The sequence below is a fragment of the Xylocopa sonorina genome, chromosome 10 (assembly GCF_050948175.1).
Source record: "Xylocopa sonorina isolate GNS202 chromosome 10, iyXylSono1_principal, whole genome shotgun sequence".
Classification (NCBI taxonomy): Eukaryota; Metazoa; Arthropoda; class Insecta; order Hymenoptera; family Apidae; genus Xylocopa; species Xylocopa sonorina.
Window position 1 is genome coordinate 8,868,425 of NC_135202.1, and position 18,937 is coordinate 8,887,361.

Consider the following 18,937-nt stretch of genomic DNA (forward strand, 5'->3'; position numbering starts at 1 on the left):
TTAGCGGAGGTAATTAAGGAGGTAGCCGCGCATTGTGCGCCCCGAGCGATTCTATTCGACGACCCCGTCAGTATCGTCAGTGCGAGCATGGCGGTCACCAGCACGGATGCAGAATTTTGGTGCTGCGTATTTCTCCAGGTACCGTCTGTTAATTTAATTCGCGATCGCCAGTCGCGTAGTGAATTATTAATCGTAACTCGCGTTCGTAGTGACGTTAGAAACAGTGAATCCTGTCGCGGAGGGTACCCCCCGTTTATTTACCGGCTCTCGATGGCCCAGTGGAAAACGAAATGGCCGAGCAGACGCTTCGACGACGACGGTCGAACGGCCGATAATAATTTACGCGTCGTGCACGGTGTTCCGTTCGCTCGATTTTTCGTTCGACCACAGTGACGAATCGACGAGACCCGGTGGACGACCGTTTCGAAACGAACGCGTCAAGTGGAAAACCACGATGGACGTTTTATGGACACACGCGTCGACGTTTATACGCGAAGCGATTTACAAGATGTGAAACGTGTTTGCATGATACAGTCAGGTATTATGAGGTATGTTTGCGGTGATGGATATAGAACTATATAGCGTGCCCTTTCGTTAACATAGAGAGTAACGATCCACTGTCATATACGTTTGATCTACATTTTTCTGGAATTTATTATACATCGACTTGCTTACGATTTGAATTTCTCCTCTGATACTTAAGTGGCCCAGGGGTTGCTTGAAGGGTCGCGTAGTGCAGTGTTCGTTTATAAAATTCGTTTCTGTCAGTGTTCTTCAATAAATTTGACATTTTATACGAACTAGTCAGCTGTAGGTGGGATGTAGAGATATAGCAACTGGCTATGAATGGCGGTCTGGATACGAGAAACACGAGTTACGTTTACCGAGCTCGTAAATATAGATATTTTCTTGCATCTCTTAAAAAATTCTGCTCGACGCGTACATTGACTTATCAATGCCAACAGTGGCTTGGTAATTAACGACGGTCGTTTCAAGCATTCGTTTCGCAAATAGTTTGAGGCCTCCACGATGATTCCTCGTAAAGGAGCATCAATTTACAGGCACGATTATAAATAACGCGTCTGTTAATTAAGTACCACCCAAGGGCGAGTCCGCTTCCTCTTCCCCACGGTTCCTCGCAAAAATCTCAAGCGTCGTCTCTCCGAGTAGCAATTACGCATTCTTTAATGAGCAGCCGGGGGACGGTCGCGCGAGAAGGCTGCCGCGACAGCGCCCGCTCGGCTCTCTCCAAATTTCCTCGTTCTCCGTCATTTTTTCGTTTCTCTTATTTTACCCCTCCTGGAATCTGTGATTTTTGTATTACGCAACCGATAATTTACCGCCTCGAAACTTGGCTCTGTTATTACGCGAAACTTCCCACCCCTCTGCCCACTACCCCCATGCTTATTATCGTTCGGTGTGTCGTCCAATCATGCGAGCAGACATTTTTTCCTTAATTGTATTTCCCTGGTGGTTGAACTTTTCTTTTCTTTCTCTCTCCTGTCCAGTTCGTTCCGCTCGAGAATTAATCGCTCAATTAAAATGTCCGCTTTTTGTCCGCCATTGGAAAAAGATCAACCCTCCAATACGTTCCACTTTCTTTGCTTCTTTTTTTTTTTCTTCCTTTCTTTATGCCTCGCCATCATCCGAGCGTACGGGGAAAAGTCGCTTCGTTTGCGGCTGCACGCGTATAGTTCGCCGGTTATACCTAATCGGGTGGCAATCAGGCGTCATCGGGACAGGACTGGAAGGTAACTTACGAGGTCAGCCGTCGGCTGGGAAAAGTAAGGAAAGGCGAAACGTCCACGTCGATAGAAGCGGACTATGGACGATTAGCATATATTTACTGCGATCTGTGGGAGCGTGTACGTCGCGAACCATGCTTCTTTATCACGTACTTTCTAGAGGAAGAGAGAGAGAGAGAGAGAGAAAGACAAGTAGTAGGTATTATACAGCTTCGTAGTTGAGAAAAAATCGCCGCCATGTTGGCTGTGTAGAGCGCATCCGAGTGTACTTAGGAGCATTCCTTAAGCTCTTTCGATAAATCAGGGGATGAAGATCGAACATAAAAGCGGTTGATCAACGTGATGTTAATCGAAATTATATTTTATGTAAAATCAGGGTAGCCTACGTTATCGCCATTTTTTGGAACATCCAACGGTCGAAGGGAGCTCTGATTAGGGCAGCAATTTGAAGAAGTGGCTAGGACTAAAACCCTCGGTATTCAGACACTTATCGAATGGTTCGCCTCGGGGGACGTTCTAGTCAATGACTCGATGATGAAGTGGCCTCGATGCCGTGCGTTACTCGGTTAGGGTTGCTCGCTTTTTGGTCAATTTTCTCTCATCAGCGCGTTACTTCGGGCGGTGTTCTCGGAACAGAACGAGGACTCGCGTTACCATTCGATTACTGTTATTTCCCGAGTACTTGAGCCGGTCGGATAGGCTACCATTTTCAGCGTTACTCGGAGTCAAACGAGAACCTAGCCACTTACCTAATGGTTCGGCTTCGAATACAGAGCGTTACCCGGAAAGTTACCAAGAACTCTCTTCTCTCTGTTGCTTCTATGCTCTTGTTCGTAATGCAACCTCTCTATCTCTCTCTCGAGTAAATGCAGACGTAGGATGTCGGACAAAGTAGACGTGATTTCCGTCAATTTTGTGAGCTTACAAGATCATTCCGAATCATCCTCGCTATTTCCTGTTAATAAACGAAGGATTCGTGTCAGTTTTACTTTAGAGGATCCAAAAAAGGGCGGCAAATTAGCCCAAGCTTCCTCCGACGCTCGTTCCGACTGTCCCTGGTACCATTCAATTTCCGCTGGTCCCCAATTATCGGCGGAAGTAGACAGGTTTTCACCTCGAACGTGACTCGAGCCAATCGGCTGAGAACTCGCTCGACACTTTACCATAATCAACTTTCGTTGAGCACCTTACGCAGCGAACGATCGTGATCTCTAATTGAATCTTCCGTGATTGGAAAATATACGATTCGGGAACAGCCCGCCGCGCCGCGCTCGATGGAGGCAGAAAAAAAAAAAAACTCGAGATTTCACTCGGCTGACGTGAAAATTAAGCGGAAGAGGAATTTCTCATTCGCATCGGCCGTTCGACTAATCGTCGTTTTCAGAGCAGCCGGTAGTTTGTCCAACAATTAGCCGGTATTGGTAATTGGTAGCGGTGGGATCCTGCGTTCCGTGGCATCGAGCCCCTTCCGTGCGCGTCCGCTGAAAGAACGAGGAAGATGGACGAGGGAAAAGGTGGAGGGAAGGTCGTGGAACCGTTTCGATAAGAAATTCTCGAGCCGTTTTCTGTAATCTATTCCAACGCGACCTCGCCACTCTCTTCGTGGCTCATAATGATGCTAATAGGACTTCTTTTTGTCTTTCGCTGCTCCTTTTATCCGCCCTGAGAGTTACTTTCCAAATGCAGACCGTAACCACCAGCTCTTGGTCTTTATTGCGTATAATACTTGTGTAATTCTCGAAACTGGGGGAAATGTATTTTTAATGATGCATCGTGCCTCATTCTTCACTTCTTCTACGTGCTCATAATACACTCGTCCACGTTACTGGACATATTCGTTGCATCACCCTCTAATTTACGCGGTACGCACAATTTTTGTAGCGATACGATGAAAATGATCGTAGGCAGTGCTGGGTATGTCATACTTAACAGTGAACAGGAAAAACAGTTATTGAATTAATTTTTTTTAATGTTAATTAACAGTGTTTAATGAGTTAAGTAATTAATATCACTGCTTCTCGCTTTTTGCGGCGTCTTTTTTGCATTCTCGTGTATTATTACGGACGGTAGTGATTGAGATACTTTACGTTTGCCTCGCTCGAACCTCTTTTTGTTATTGCAAAATAGTTAATGACTGTATCCGTCGTAAATGACTTCCAATGGCGTGTTCTCGTTTTTTTTCTCGTCGTTTCTTTAGAGCTCGTGGCTGTCGATTCTTAGATACTATAATCCTTCGCCAGTGTAATCGTAGTTTTATTACTCTCGACTTCCTCGATCGCCTCGCGTTTAGATTCTGAACATTAACCGCGGCGATACGAAACGTTACGATGGCCATAAAAACGCTTACATTGTTGGTTCTGCGGTGCGCTGTTCACCTACGTATTATTATTGCTTCGTTACACCGTGGGACGCTGTAATCAAACCCCGTTACAGAAGAAAAAACGTAACGATAACAGAATATTTAGATAACAGAACTTCTACCGTATCCGCCCCTTCCCTGATAGAGGTAGATCTCGTCGAATTTGGTATCATATTCTACCACGATCGGACTTTATTAGGAACAAAAGTTGCCATAAAAACGTAATTAAATTTCTTGATGAAGATTCACTAGACATACAAAAACTGCAATGGATGAAGAAACTAAATATGCACAAATGTACTCTACTTGATAATTCCATTTTATTCAGTTCCAGTTGATCTGTTATATTTGCATAACTATCCACGATCCGATAATTACTTTGTCATACAATTTAGCGAACAAAATTTACTCGGTCGACACAACGGTTAACAAAGTATTCACTTAGAGACCTCCCATTGCATTTATCTTTCCCTTGAACGCGTGTAGATCGCTTACAAATCTGGTCTCCGCCTCAGACACTCCGTTGCACTGTAATTAGTAGTCCTGGTACTCGCGAACGAGAAAACGAGACAGAACTGCGAGAGGTAGAAAAAAATTGTCCCTACCGATCGAATGCACGAGTAACGGGGTACTCGATTAACAGCAAAAGCGGCAAACCGCAGAAAAAAAAGTCTCTCGACAGAAGGTAAATACATATCTCCCAACCGTATCTATTCTTCGGCTCGTCGCCGTGAGCTGGCACGAAGCGATTTTTTAATGACGTCTGCCAACGGCGAACGAACAGTTGCAATACTAATTACCTCTAATACACGGTTGCGCAAATGGAATGGACGTGATAGCGGAATGAATCCCCGACGGTTTGTCTGGCGTCGACATTGTTTACGGGGAATTGATATTACGAAAGGGAATTGGCTTTGCAGTTAAGTCACGAGCAATTACCATTAGCCCGTTCTGAGTAATCGCCCTTTTGTTAAGTGAAACATGTAACTCGCGGAACGGCACGATTCCGGCGCGTTTTGTTAAAACGGCCGAACCCGTCGACCGGTTCCGGGCTTGCAGATGCAAATTTTACGACGTCGCGCGGCCAAGAAATTTCTTGGAAAATTGCGCTCGAATGCACGGCCGAGGATTTGGCGGTAGGAATAACTATTACGGCGCGAGTGAACGGCTAATGAACGGAATTATGGAAATTACTGAGAAGTCTCGCGTACGCTCCGGCTCGAAATTAACTTTTCCATATTTACATTTCATTCGAAAGGTTGGAGGGTTTTCTCTGTCAGATTTAGGCCACGTAAACGTTCATCGTGTCGCGCGATGATTATCCACGATCGACCAGGAACGTTTCCGCTCGAGAATTTCGAAAATTAAAGTCACGGCGCGCAAAATTCTTCAGTCCCCCAGGAAGTGGACGAATTAAAATTTAAGAGAGACTTCAGTGAAACTCGCTTAGAAAGCAATCTAATGTGACGCGCGCGCGCGCGTTTCCATTCGTCGTGATCGAGGCCTCGTGTGCGTCGAGAGGTACAATGCCGTGTTAATCAGCGTTATTAAAGCGACGTTTACCCTCGTGACGCTCGCTCCATAGGGTGTCTGCCAGTAACAATGACACACAGTAGCATCCTTGTCATCCTTTTTTTTTACTAATCTCGATATCATGGGTGTTCCACTCTCCCCCTCTGTCTCTCTCTTTCTACTTTTCTCCAGCGTTTCCCCACGTTTTTTCAATTTTTTTTAACTGAACGAAAAACCACTTCTGTCGCCAATCGCTCAGGTTCTACTCGACAATGACTCGATTTTTTTCTCCCACTTCTCCTTCATTTGGCCCTTTGTGAATCGGATTGACGTCTTCATTGAGCGTATCGTCGCGCTCGATTGGTGATCGCGATCGAACAAGAGGTCCACCGTGCAAATTGAACAATCGACTGGTCTGATATTTTTTTAGAGGATTTTATTCCTCTTTTTTCTGCAGCTTTATTTGATCACTCGAGAGAAGGACTACTGTCGTATCGCGAACGGTGATATTTTTGGAATTGGAAAGTTATTTGATTCTACCCTTTTCTTCCAAAGCGTATGCGAGCTTTGATAATTAAGTTTTGTTTGATTTACGACAAAATTACGGCTGCTCACTTGTACTTCAGTGAGAGAAATAGCTAATAATTGCCATGGATAATTTGCGTGGTGATAATAATACAATGGTAGAAGGCAATCGTACGCTGTTAAGGAAAAGAAGACGAAATATATAAAATACAGAGGTACGCGAGTACGTTCGAAATTACATAGTGTTGGCCATTATTGTCAAAGCGATTATTAAAAACAAGTTCCATGCTCGTTTAAATATCCTCTTTTTCCCTCCTCTTCGTAGACATTTCGTCGATTTATGTTTCTCTACCTGTGTTCGCAATTTCCAGAATGATTAAAAAACGCGGCGCTCGTACCAGAAACAGAGTAATTGTCACCTACAAATGCGCCGGCTAATTGCCCGCGCGGCAATTAGAAGCGAGCATTACGACCGGTGTCGTTCGTGTATGCAAATGACGCGACATCTTCAATTCCGTGCACGTTGAAAAATCGTCGCCAGTATCCGGTATCGGTGGACGACTCTTCGTGTCGAGCAGCCGGCCGATCGTGTAATTAAATAGTAATCGCTCATTATCGCGGTTCATCATTTGTCGTATCCGGACGCGCGCGCCCACAAATATGCAACCGGTTTTGGTGGTGTCGTTAATCCATGGATTGTAAAATACACTCTTAGAGCCATCGTCGTTAGAAATCTCCAAAGAATATTCGCACAGATACTCTAATTAACGAGTCAGTTCTATCCGTTCGTTTAGCTCCTCGTTAATATTCAATTACAATTGGAATCGAGGATCGGCTCGTTCTCCAAGGCAGCCGAAATTATTCGTAGAAAACGTAGGGAAATTAGCAGGAAATTTTCTGGTAAAAAAAAAGAACAGTGTATTTCAAGCAATACGTGCGATTAATCGTAACCACGAACCAGTCGATTGAAATGGTAATTTCGCCGTCGACGCGTTACACGCGTTAAACGTTTCAATAGGCTGCTGGCGGAGAATAAGTTAACCGATACGCAGCTGGTTTTCTTTCTCTTTTTTTGTTTTCTCTGCCTCTCGTTTTCTTTTCTCTTTTTTCTCTTCTTCTTTTTTGGTACGTACACGTCTATCCCGGTGTGCATTCGGTACACGGTGGTCACGATTGTTTGTCGCGAATTTACATAATTACGAAGGCGGTCTGTAATATACGACGGTTGATTTGCATACTTAATTCCGTAATTGGCGCTTCTTAATTGTTTAGCCGACTGCGTAATTCACCGGGGTACCCGGCTCGATATTCCGCCAAGCGACGTTAATGGTCCACGGTGACGCGATTATCCACGAACGCGAATACACGCTGCGAAATGCTTGGCCCTCTTGAGTCGAGCGTGCGCGACTTTTTTTTCTTTTGGAGGTCCACTGCTGACCAGAATGGGTAATCGTGCCTGTTTTTCACCGAGGCACGTTCGCAGCCGATTCTACATCTCATTTTCACGTTAGGCAGCAAGCTTTATTAACGCGCACACGAATGTAGATGAAGTAGTACGAGTCTAGCAGTGGTTTAGGTAATCAGACGATCACCGAAAGTTCGTTTCAATAGTCGAACCTCGCATATAAAGCGTTCTATTGTATGTTGATCATAGAAATTCCACTTTTCAGTGTCGACGCTCCCCTTCTTTTCAAACCTCTTTACTATATCGCTATTTCTTATTACAGTGGCTGAAATTAATTTCATTCCCACCCTGTCCGATCCCTAATACATTCGTCATAATCCATCATCATTAAAACATGTTGTACAACGTCTCTCTTATTACAACCACTCGAAGAAGAAAAAAAAAACCTATTTCCTCGTTACTTTGTGCCAACATTTCGCTTCTCCGACATTGAATTCTCTTCTGGAACATCTTCCCTACCGTAAATCCTCCGCGGAACGTCCTCCTCGTTTTACATCGTCCTGAACGATCTGAAAATCTCCGCCAGCCGTTCTCTCCGTCCTCTCCTCGTCCTCTTCCACGGCGTTTCGCCCCGATCCACGCTCGCTCTTTCTTACCTCGCGTCGTTAGCGAATCCGCAAGACTCTAGGCGCTTCCTAGACGTCGCCCACGGGCCTCCCGGGCCCGTCCCGGTTCTCGTTCTGCACCCAGCCAGCTAAGGAGAAGAAGGACGCGGTCAGAGGTGTGCAGGACGAGGGCGAAGGGAGCTAGACGGCCTGTAATTACGGGAAGCTTCGCTGTGCGCAGCTGAGCCGCCCAGAGCGACTCGAAATTACTCAAAAATAAGACCAAACAGCGAACGTATCAAATTATAACCCCGCCAATTTCATCCACCCCTTTTTTCCTCTCCATCGTAGCGGCCCGCGACGAACCGTTGCTGGACGGTACCAATGGTTCGTCGCGGGGCCCGTCCGTTGTTGTCTAAGCCTGCTGCTAAGCCGTCGACCCCGACGCTAATGCGTTTTTAATTGTTCTTAACGCGCCTGTAAACGGCCTCGATGCAAATGCCGCCGCGATACGCTCGTGGATCGCGCCGCACCGCGAGGGATCCGGTAATGCGGGGTACAGGTGTTGTAGATTCCTGGATAAACCGGGGGGGAACAGCAGGGCAATTTTGTGGGCCGTCGCTGGACTCTCGCGAGGATTAAATCTGCGAACTTTACTAATTTTCTGCGAAATCGACCGATCGCCGTTTCCGAGAACACTGAAAATTTAGTTGCACCAGGAAATGGAGAAATAATGGACGATTTCACGGGGAGGGAGTAAGTCGAAGGTACGCGGGATAATGGTAAAGTTCCCACTTATTTCCAGCCACCTTTGACATAGTCGGTTCTTCCACGTATTAAGTATTCTATGTAGCGTAGTATCGTTTGTACAATCGACTCAACTTCTATTCGAATCGCTTTTGGACGAAGTCGAATTACGCAATTTACTTATAACTAATATCGTGGTATCGCGAAGAAGCTACGTACCGTGCAGCTCGACTGTGTTCGATAATTCAACTACAATCATTTATTATCCGTCCAGATTGGGTACGTCGCGGAAAACGGAGCAATTTAGTAATCTAGCAAACCGATACCTAGTCGAATTTCATTTAGCTCCCCTTTTGTCGTTCCAATTAATTACCGAACGTCCGCAATTGCCCGTTCACGCTGACAGATGTGACCGTTTTAGAAATTAGAGTCACGGCGGCGGCATTAACGTTTCTATTCATCTGTGCAGCAGGTTTTCACGCAACGGCGACGTTAATGATCCGTCAGAGATGTTATCGAATAATAGGCGCAATTATTAATAGATTACCGAACCGCGTTCGGTGTACCATGCGATTCGCGTGGATTCGAATTAATCGACGCGTATAGTACGCGACAGCGCTATCGCGATCGTTGTTGCGTACCTCGTGTATCGCTTACCAGCTTGGTATAATTAACGAGCTGGTAATGGCGATGTCAAGTTATACCAAGCTTATTTCTCATCGTCAGAAAACGGAAGGATTTAGAAATTTAAAATCGTGCTAAATTTACTTAAAAAAGATACACGACCACGATCACTGTTAGACGTGGAAAAGAAAATGGAGAAATCGTTTGGCGATCGCGAAATTTCCTAAACGAAACGCGCAGTCGATCGTAATCGGTATCGAACCGCGTGACCAATTAGATCGATAGTAAACAAGGAGGAGTACCGGATTCAGTTCACGAGCGGTCGATCGATCGCGAAGTCGCATTGCCATGCGAACGCTTGAAATGTTAACTGGGTCTTTAAGCCGCACGCACGATCCGCGTCTCTCGAGCGAGAAGGTCGCCAGAAGCCCGCTTTAATGGCCACATCACGTATGCACGCGCTCGCTTAAATAAGACGCGATTTCCACGTGCTCGAACGTTTCTTACGATCATGAGCTCGTTTAAGTAAGCGTGCATCCATCCTTGATGGATCTCGGGTTGTCTTAGCCACCTGTAAACAATGCTTCGAGCACGATCCAACTCGCGAGGATTCCACGTCGTCCGCCGATTCGCGGGAAATCGATCTCGCGTTTCTTCGAAAATGTCACATTATCATTCGACTGATTCTTTCCGTTTAATTATCCGTCGACTTCATTAGCTGATACAAGTTTTCTATCTGCTTGCGATATTGACGCGTGGAAACGGGATAAAATAAATCGACGGGGACAGCGTTATCGTAAATGGGATTTCTTGGATGAAAGTTTTAATTAAAGTTGAAAAGAGGTCGATAGTATTACAAGTTGGAGTGTACTTACGTATTCGGGTCATCGGGGCTCCTGTCAATGTCTGCGCGTTAACTCGCGCGATACTCTTACACCGAATCTCTCGATTAGACCGTGACAAATGTGGTACAAAAATTTTCAAATCGACGCTCGAATCTCTGTTATTTCTTACTCGGGCGTAAAAAGGAAAGTGCACGTTGTACGTTAAAGAGACCAACTCTGTAATCGAGCAGTATTACTAAATATTGGTTATGTCCACATAATCTGCTCGAAGTTGACGAACGAACAGAAAAGGCGAGAAAAATCGAATTCGATCGGGGTCGAGGGGTAGTAGCTCGAAAGGTTCGCCAGCAGCTAGTAAAGAGAATCGAGCGATTTATCGCAGGGAGCTTTCCGGGCAAAGTATCCCGGTCGACTTCCGGCAGACGTGGGTATCGGTCGATCGACATGACTCTTTCGAGGTGGAATACTCAATTACCCGAGCGGACTTCTATGTAGCCAGAGCGGGTCGTGCAGCTCGCGTTCCCTTTATTTTACCTTCCTCCAGTTTTCTTATTTCCTCTTTTTTTTTTCCACCGCCTCGCGCGCATTACCCGCCGCCTCTCATCAACGAATCAGGCTTGCGTGTCGTTCCTCTTACCCTACTGTCGACACGCGGACAGCATCGTCAATGACGACGTTTCAAAAATTAATCGCTGCCTAATGAATTATCCGGGAGCCTCGCCCGCTATCCGCGTCCATTTATCGAGTGGAAAGGACTCGGTAGCCGTGGCGCAATTAATGGACCCGTGGATTTGTTGTCCTCCATCATTTATTTTCTGTCGCCCCGATTTTTCGCACTCGCGTTACTTAAATCTGTAGATCGGTGAATCGGGGCGACGGGAAATGGGTAAACCGCGGGATTAAAATGCTGACCAGCGAGCAAATATTTTCAATCTGGTAATTAATTTCGCGCGAAGGATTCCTGGGAGGTATTATAAAAATAGTTATCCGACTATTAATTCAGCTAGGCAGAATTCCACATAGCATAAATCTCAAGTGAAATTTCCATTATACCGTTGAGTAAAACGTCGAGTCGTGACGTTGACTGAGTAATTCATGCGTTTCTTGCGCCTGCTTCCAGGCCCCGACATACCAGGGTTTCTTCTGCAGCCATTCAGGAAGCCGAAGAGAATAAGGACGGCCTTCAGCCCCAGCCAGTTGCTGAAGCTGGAGCACGCGTTCGAGAAAAATCACTACGTCGTCGGCGCGGAGAGGAAGCAGCTGGCGCAGGCGCTCTCGTTGACGGAAACGCAGGTAACATCCCCTTTCGACCGGAGAAAATTCAATCCTTTCCCTCTTCTCGTCAAAATCGAAACTGTTCCAAGAAAATTCCCGCATTCTGAAACAGCGTGGAAACTGCTCGATCTTGGTTGCCGTTTTAGATTTCGATCGGCAATTAGCAATTCAACAGGGTAGATATAAACACTGTATGGTCGATGAGCACCCCGTCGATGGGGAAAACAATTATTCTCGTCAAACGAGTCGGTAAAAATCGCGTTGGCGGATAGCATCCGTCCGGTACAGTCGTATCCGCGCGACGTAGCTAATTACCCGACAATTAGAACGGTAATTACAACGCAGTCGGGTGCAGAGGCGCGAAGCTGTTCAGGCGGCATCAAATTACCGCGTTTAACGAGAACAGCTATTCAATTATCGGGATCGTAGACAAAATTCCACGGCTATCTCACGCACTGCATCTACAGCCGTACTCGTAACGCTTCTGGGGGTATTTATGCCTCTCATCGAGGCATAAATATTCCCTTATAATTGGCCCTTCATCATGAGAATCGAGACTTTCATGTGTGCTTCACACTCTAAGCAAGGGTTTCGAATAGCAGCCTCCCTTAAAAATTACTATTTCGCCCAGAACATTCGAGTAACCGAGCAAGGGTTGTATCAAAGTATCTCTAAATCTCGAGATCGAAAGTAACAACCCCTAACGAGGCGCTATAAACGTTGATTTCGACCATCCTCGATCGTACGAGCGCCCAGCTAAACTTGCTACTTAAATCAATCATCACCTTGCAACCTATCATAAGCACCTCCAACAACGATTCAACACCGCTGGTTTCGAAGCCACTGGCAAACCTGTGTCCATCTCGGCCCATAATTCCCAAGACAGACCGGAGTAACCCCCACAAGCTTAGTTTCGACCGATCCAGTGGAACAGTGGCTTTTATTCGCCGTCTAATGGCGCGACGTTTGCAAAAGTAGAGACGAGGGTCGGTTAACGAGGGGTTTGATATGCTAATGGCCGATCGAGGGGTGGCTACTATTTCGGTGGTGCGTAGGTCCTACTACGCGCGCGCGCGCGCCATACGCTCGTGTTGGACGCTCCAGATGCGTTTTACCCGCGTGTATCACTGCCGTTGCGCTATGTATTCCATGGGCGTACGTGGTCCAAAGAAGGGAGAGGGTCTAGAAGGGGGAACGAAGCGGGGTGGTATCGTGAATTAAGTCGAGTGAATGGAGGAGAATCGCTCGACGCCATCTTGGTGCAAACAGGCTTCCTCTCTTCATTGTGCTCTTTTCTTTCGCGATTTTCTCCGTTCTCGTTTAAATGTTCATTTATCGTATTACCTCGCGTTCAACGAGTTGATCAATAGAGTACAAATTGACGGGTGCGACTACTAGAAGAAGCGATTCGGGTTTCGCTAATCACGGCTACGGGCGTTGATTGGCATTCGAGCGTCCAAGTTTCCCCGGTACTGTTCGAGCACGACATCGCCTTCGTGTCGGACGGATCGCGATTCGATGGTCAGGGTCCGCGTATAATGCATTCGCCGACTAATTGCCAGGCTAATCGCGCGTAATTAGGGGCGCTAATGAGGGCCAGCGGGTCGCGTGTGACGCGCGCCTCGGCTTTATGAATCTTAACAACCGCGAGAACACGCCGCTTACGTGCACGCGATTCCACGTTGAAGTGTTTACGGGACGTGATAGCCTTGTTTTCTTCGGCCTCGAAATTTTTCTCCATCGCTTACCAGAGACGAGCGGAGATTCAATTATTATCGCGGTAACGATTAATTGGAGATTAGCAATTTCAGCCGGAGTGCACCGGCAATTAGACGAGCACCCGCGGTGGAAAGGGTGGATAAATTTTCGCAGTTTAAGCGAGACAATGTTAAACGAACTTAATAAACGAGTCGTCTTCGTATTGCGCTTGTCTCGAGAAACCTGTTGTTACTTGGCTCATTACCGTTTTTAATCGCGTTTCATTTATCTTCGGGGCTTGTTAACAAATACCCATCGCGCACATTAATGAAAAATAGCCGATAACGATCTAGTGAAACGATCGCGGGCATGATGTACACGCTGAAAGAAACGCTTGTGCGCACCTTTATTATAATAACAGATCGCCGTTGTAGAACCATCAACCATATCACCGAACAACAGCTTTGAGTATTCCAAACGCGGTCTTGGACAGTTTTAATTAGCGAAAGGGGACTTTCGGCAATTAGCGGTTCGCTAGGTTAATCGTACAGGTATCTCGACCCTAACTTTTCATTTTAATTAACAGACGGTGCTCTTATCATATATATTTATTAGGGAAACGTTTGAACCTACCAACTAGAGACTTATTAAGTTAATTAATACATTAAGAGAAGGGAGCGGAGTGTCTCTTCTTTTTGGGTTATCCTCTCCATAACCTTCTTGTACAAAATTTGAAAGGTCGAAAGAAATTGTAGGCAAATCGAAGGCAATTTCCTCGCGCGGTTCTTCTGCTACCCGCCCCGTCCAATTACCCACGGTTAGTGCCGCGGTAATTCCGTTTTTACGCGGTGCAAAACGAAACTGCGTTCGTCTCTCTTTCGCGCGTGCTCGACCGGGTATGGAATCGCGAGTGGCCAGAAAGAAACTAACCACCAGCAGGATCGCGAGAGGGACGCAAATGCGCGCTTATTGCGGCGCATCGCGCGTCGCAATTAGCGCGTCGACGCTTCTGTTGCGTAATTAAAGACGCGGTGGAACGCTCGCGTGGATGGTGCGCGAACACGTAGGACCGAAGAGATCGAACGATAGGGTGGAGCGGCGAACAGGTGGCGATGCGAGTCTCGTTCAGACTGTTTCTCGAGACTGGTTCGATCGTGTCGACGATTGGTGAAATTCGTGTCGTTTCCTGATTGCGTCCACTGTTCGCTGTCTTGTTCTCACCTGGTCACGATGCTCGTTGCTGCCAGTCGACTATTACTTTCGTTAATTATTCCGTTCGTCTAGCGGTTGGTCTTTTCGTTGGTAACTGCCCATTGTAGGATCAGCAATTGCGAGTGTAAGGATATTCCCATACGTGGACGTAAACCTGAGATTAATCTGCGTTTCGATGAATCCGTGGTTGTTCCTCGCGGAAAAAGCTGGTACATCATTACACAGTAGTTAGCCAATTAATCACGCCCCTTACATTTCTCCCTCCTTTGCTACGTGTTCGCGCAACGACGTGTCCATTCGACGTGTGTCGTTGCAGTGAATTTATTAGAGAAAGTTAACACCGTACCCAAGTACATCGTTTCTAGCGACACGCGCATGCATCATCAGTTTACAACCCCGGATCATCAACATTGTGGTTGTATCGGCATTAATCACGCCCGGGTAATTCCGATCGAAATCCGACTAGGGCTTTAGATTGATCGTCTACCGACTGGTTCCTAATCAATTAAGGTCCTCAGCGTGGTATCAGTTTAAAAAGTTCTCAAGGAAAATGATTCGCGTCGTTAATCCTTTCTCACCCTCGTTCCTCTCGCGTCTTTTTTCCAGGCTTTGGACACGCGCAGGGTAGTCGGACAAGTATTTCACTCGTCGTTATATCGGCACAAAGATAGCTTGTAATTAATTTTCTGGGATTTGGGAGCGATAAAGATACTGCCGGTTAGACGGGCTGGAATTTGAGTAATGAATAACCAGGACTCCCTGTGGCTTTTTGTATAATTATCTGTCACAAAGTAGAGATGCGTGCAACGATGCGTAAAAACGGTCATCTTAAAAGCAATAGTCAGTTCTAAGTAAATATTTCTTACGATGTTTCTCTGTAATACATCAAGGAGTATAAATTCCTACATTTCACTGGTCTACAAAAGAAAATAGTTGCATCCACATGCTGCTGATACTCGAAGCGCAACGCGAATACTTGTTCGAGCCCGCATTAAATAGTCGCGAGCAATCTACGTGTATTAATTTCGTGGCTGACGACTGTCATACGCCCCGTTAGCTACACGCGTTATAAATTTATCCCGATCATCGTGACTCCGCGTCCCTGGCTTATAATCCCGAGTCATTAAACGATCTCGTACAAGGGAACGAGGATCCGCGCGTCCCGTGGATCGGAACGAGCGATCGGCCAGGGGAGTAACGATCGTATCAACGGCTTAAAACAAGAGGAGACGTCAGTAGATCGAAGCCAGCTCCGATAATTAACAGCGCGAAACGTCCAGATTGGTTATGGGTATATACACACGGAGGATGTATCGGCCGTTTACAAAGTTGCATTAACGAGGCGGGAGAAAAACTAACAAGAGCAGAGGGTCGGAGGATTTTTATCAGCAGCGCAAGAAATATCGATGTCCCGACGTTCGAGCGCAAACAGCGTTAACCGCGATCACCGCGTGATTAATAGCGCGAAGCGTGCTGAAGGTATAGAGGAGATCGTCAGCGGACGAAGAAAAGGGACGTCGAGAGAAGCGAACGGGAAAAGGGGGTGAAAGAAGTAACCCATCGATATCTCAAACTCTGAACGGCAACCCGTTAACACCTACAATTAGCCCGAGTCGGTAACGCGTCGATAAATCACGTCGAGCGAATCATCATTTTCCGAAAGAGAATGAATTGGCCTCGGCGATGAAATTCGCACAAAGGAGAATCCAATAAGCGTCGAGAGGGGAGAGAGAGAAAGTTTACGAAAGGGGATAAAAGAAACGATCTCTCCATTATTCTGGCCAGGCGAAATGAATAATTTTGCTGCGTAACGTCATTACCTGATAATAATTAACGAGGCATCGATCGCGGGCCAGGCGGTGGAAAAGAAGGTCAGCAGTAAATCAGGCATTTGTCGTCGCAGTCGTTCTTGTACCTGTCCGGAGTTTACAAAATAATCGCTCGAGCATGGTCAGCACCGGTTCGCGGCGGGTCCGTAAATCATCCGGTTAATTGCCGCTTATCAGCGTAACGACAGAAACGTCTTTTCGCGTCTGAAAGAAGCGAGGTTCCGAGCGGGGCAGCAACGAACGGAGGACAATGGAGGAAGAAGTACATCTGTTCGCGTTCCTGGTACGTCTTAAAGCGTAGCTTACACGGGATAGCGGCTGGGGCTATAACAGAAGTAATTGCGAGTAGCGAGCCTCGAGTGAGCGTTACCAGGCTTGAGTTAGGGTAGCCAATGTTACGCTACGATGGTACGTCGCCTCGCCCCGTTATTTCGCTTGATTGTAAGATATTTTCAACTGTCAATCGAAACGAGCTTACTTAACAATCACCCGACCCCAACAGCCGCTATTGTTGACTTTAACTCTTCCGTGTACCTCCGCTTAAATCGTGGCTACCTCCGAATAAAGATAGCGTAGAAATCCCCTTTCATCTCGGAACGTTTCACCGTAACTCCCTGGCAGTAACTTAATTTCCGTCGAGCTGGGCTATACACCATCCCCTCGCAGTTTATCAGTGCAAATCAGGCTTAACGAACCCGAGCGCCGCCACGGGGCCCTCCGCGCGCAGAAGCGGGCGCGGGCGCAGCCGCGGTGTGTATCGGGTTGGGCATCTCGCGGGCAAAATAAACGCGGCACGGTCATATATTCTCGACGCGAAATACGCGGTGATATTTACTGCAACGTTATTAGCATGCTGGACTGTATATTACCGCGTAATTTGCATCGGGTTTCAGTTGCCCGGGAACGCGACTGCGCGTCGTTAACAACCTTATAATCACGCGCTCGCGCACCACCGGTCCCCCTGACTATTCTTTCTTCCTTTTTTTTCTTCCTCTTCTTTTCTTCTTCGACGCTCGCCTAACCCGGCGTAATGCCGGGTTCGCATGAACGCGAGAACATTGTCGGGGTGCACCCTCGGGGCGCTTCGCGTCGTTGTGCTTTTTGCCTATCGTCGCGGGTGCTTAGGTTTTCTCTCCGCTATCCTGTTGCCAGCGCACCTCCGGCCACGATTCTCGATCTCTAATCGAATTCGGCTGCTTTACAGTGGTGTAAATTGGAGGAGATAACTGTTTCGCCCGCTGGGCTTAGATGCGGTGGCCTCTTTTTGGTTTTCGTCTCGTCGCGGACGATCAGTGTCCGTGGAGAGCGTTGGAAACTGAGCCGCGTCGCGTCTCGTTTTTTCTTTTGGCTGGGCGCATAGCAGTTTTACAATCGCTGGGCTAACAAGTAGGTTTCGATGCTAAAAGTATCCATATTTATTCGAATCGCGGGTAATTGGATTTTATTGCCCCTAAGTGGGTGTAATTAGCCTCCTCGGGCGATAAAACGACATCATTGTAGGTTAGCCTGTTGCAATTATGCCAGAGGAATTCCATCGTTGGAGATTATCTCGGTTAACGCCGATGCCTACAAAGATAGAGAGTTAAGAAACAATGTCACAACCCGGTGGTAAACCTGTTGAATGTAAAGTAGCGGTTAGCCGGGGGAACAATAAAATATCAGCGGACATGTTGATATTACTTTGCAAGTTGTTCACGTATCAAGTACTGGATCAAACTGAAAGAAAAACGAATCTAATTGATCAAACTATCAGGCGCGCGCGGGGTTCATCAGTAACCCAGGAAAGTACACACTTGTTGCGGTCATTTGCAATTCAATCTCCGACGCGTACTCGCTTCACCTCGTTCTTATAATATCCCACGGATACTTTGGTAAATTAATTTCAAGTTCGTATTACCGGTTCCATGAAAATGTAAATTACGTTTTAGTTAATATCGAAAAGATCTCGTATCGAGTGCTGCGCCGTGCATAAAGTTAAAGGCGGGGGTCCCCTAGTTCCGAGGCTGTCCTCGCTTAACGGCGCGTTAAAGTCACCGGACGGATCCCTCAAGAGCCCCACCGTGTCGTCGCGGCTTTCATTTTAACCGGTCGATCGCGCGGCTCGTCGCGCCGCAACTTTTTTCTTCCCTCGAGACAGAGAGGAGGCATTCGAAGACGCGTTAATCTGAAATATAATTAGCAGCGTAACAGTGGGGGCAGTCGGCGAATCGGTCGCATAATTGCGCCAGGAAGAGGAGGCCACGTTCACATACAATATCGGATGACAGCGCATTCGCAATGCTTTATTCTTAGTCCAGCGACGACACGCCTCATTATGCATAGAGAATCCGCACGCGGCCTGCATAATATGCAAAACTTCTTCCATTACCGTCGACGGGCAACGTAACACACGCCCGTGCATGAGCGCGCGCGCTGCTGTACGCGCGCGTATTCGCGGGGAATAATAGCCGCGTGATATTATATCGGTAGCCCGTGCGCCGTTCTCTTCTTTTATTTATCTTCCCTTCGTCCCCTTCCGCTTGGTGCTTTTTATTCCTGGCAGACCAGGAACGCGGA

At 46.9% G+C, this 18,937-nt stretch overlaps 1 protein-coding gene across 1 annotated transcript in view; it reads left to right on the plus strand.

Moving 5' to 3' along the window:
- LOC143427904 (uncharacterized) overlaps nt 1-18,937 on the plus strand; it is a 28,922-nt gene that overhangs the window by 3,200 nt on the left and 6,785 nt on the right. The window contains exon 2 of the mRNA XM_076902410.1: nt 11,488-11,660. Within this exon, the coding sequence (XP_076758525.1) occupies nt 11,488-11,660 (173 nt within the window). The remainder of the gene's footprint in view (nt 1-11,487; nt 11,661-18,937) is intronic.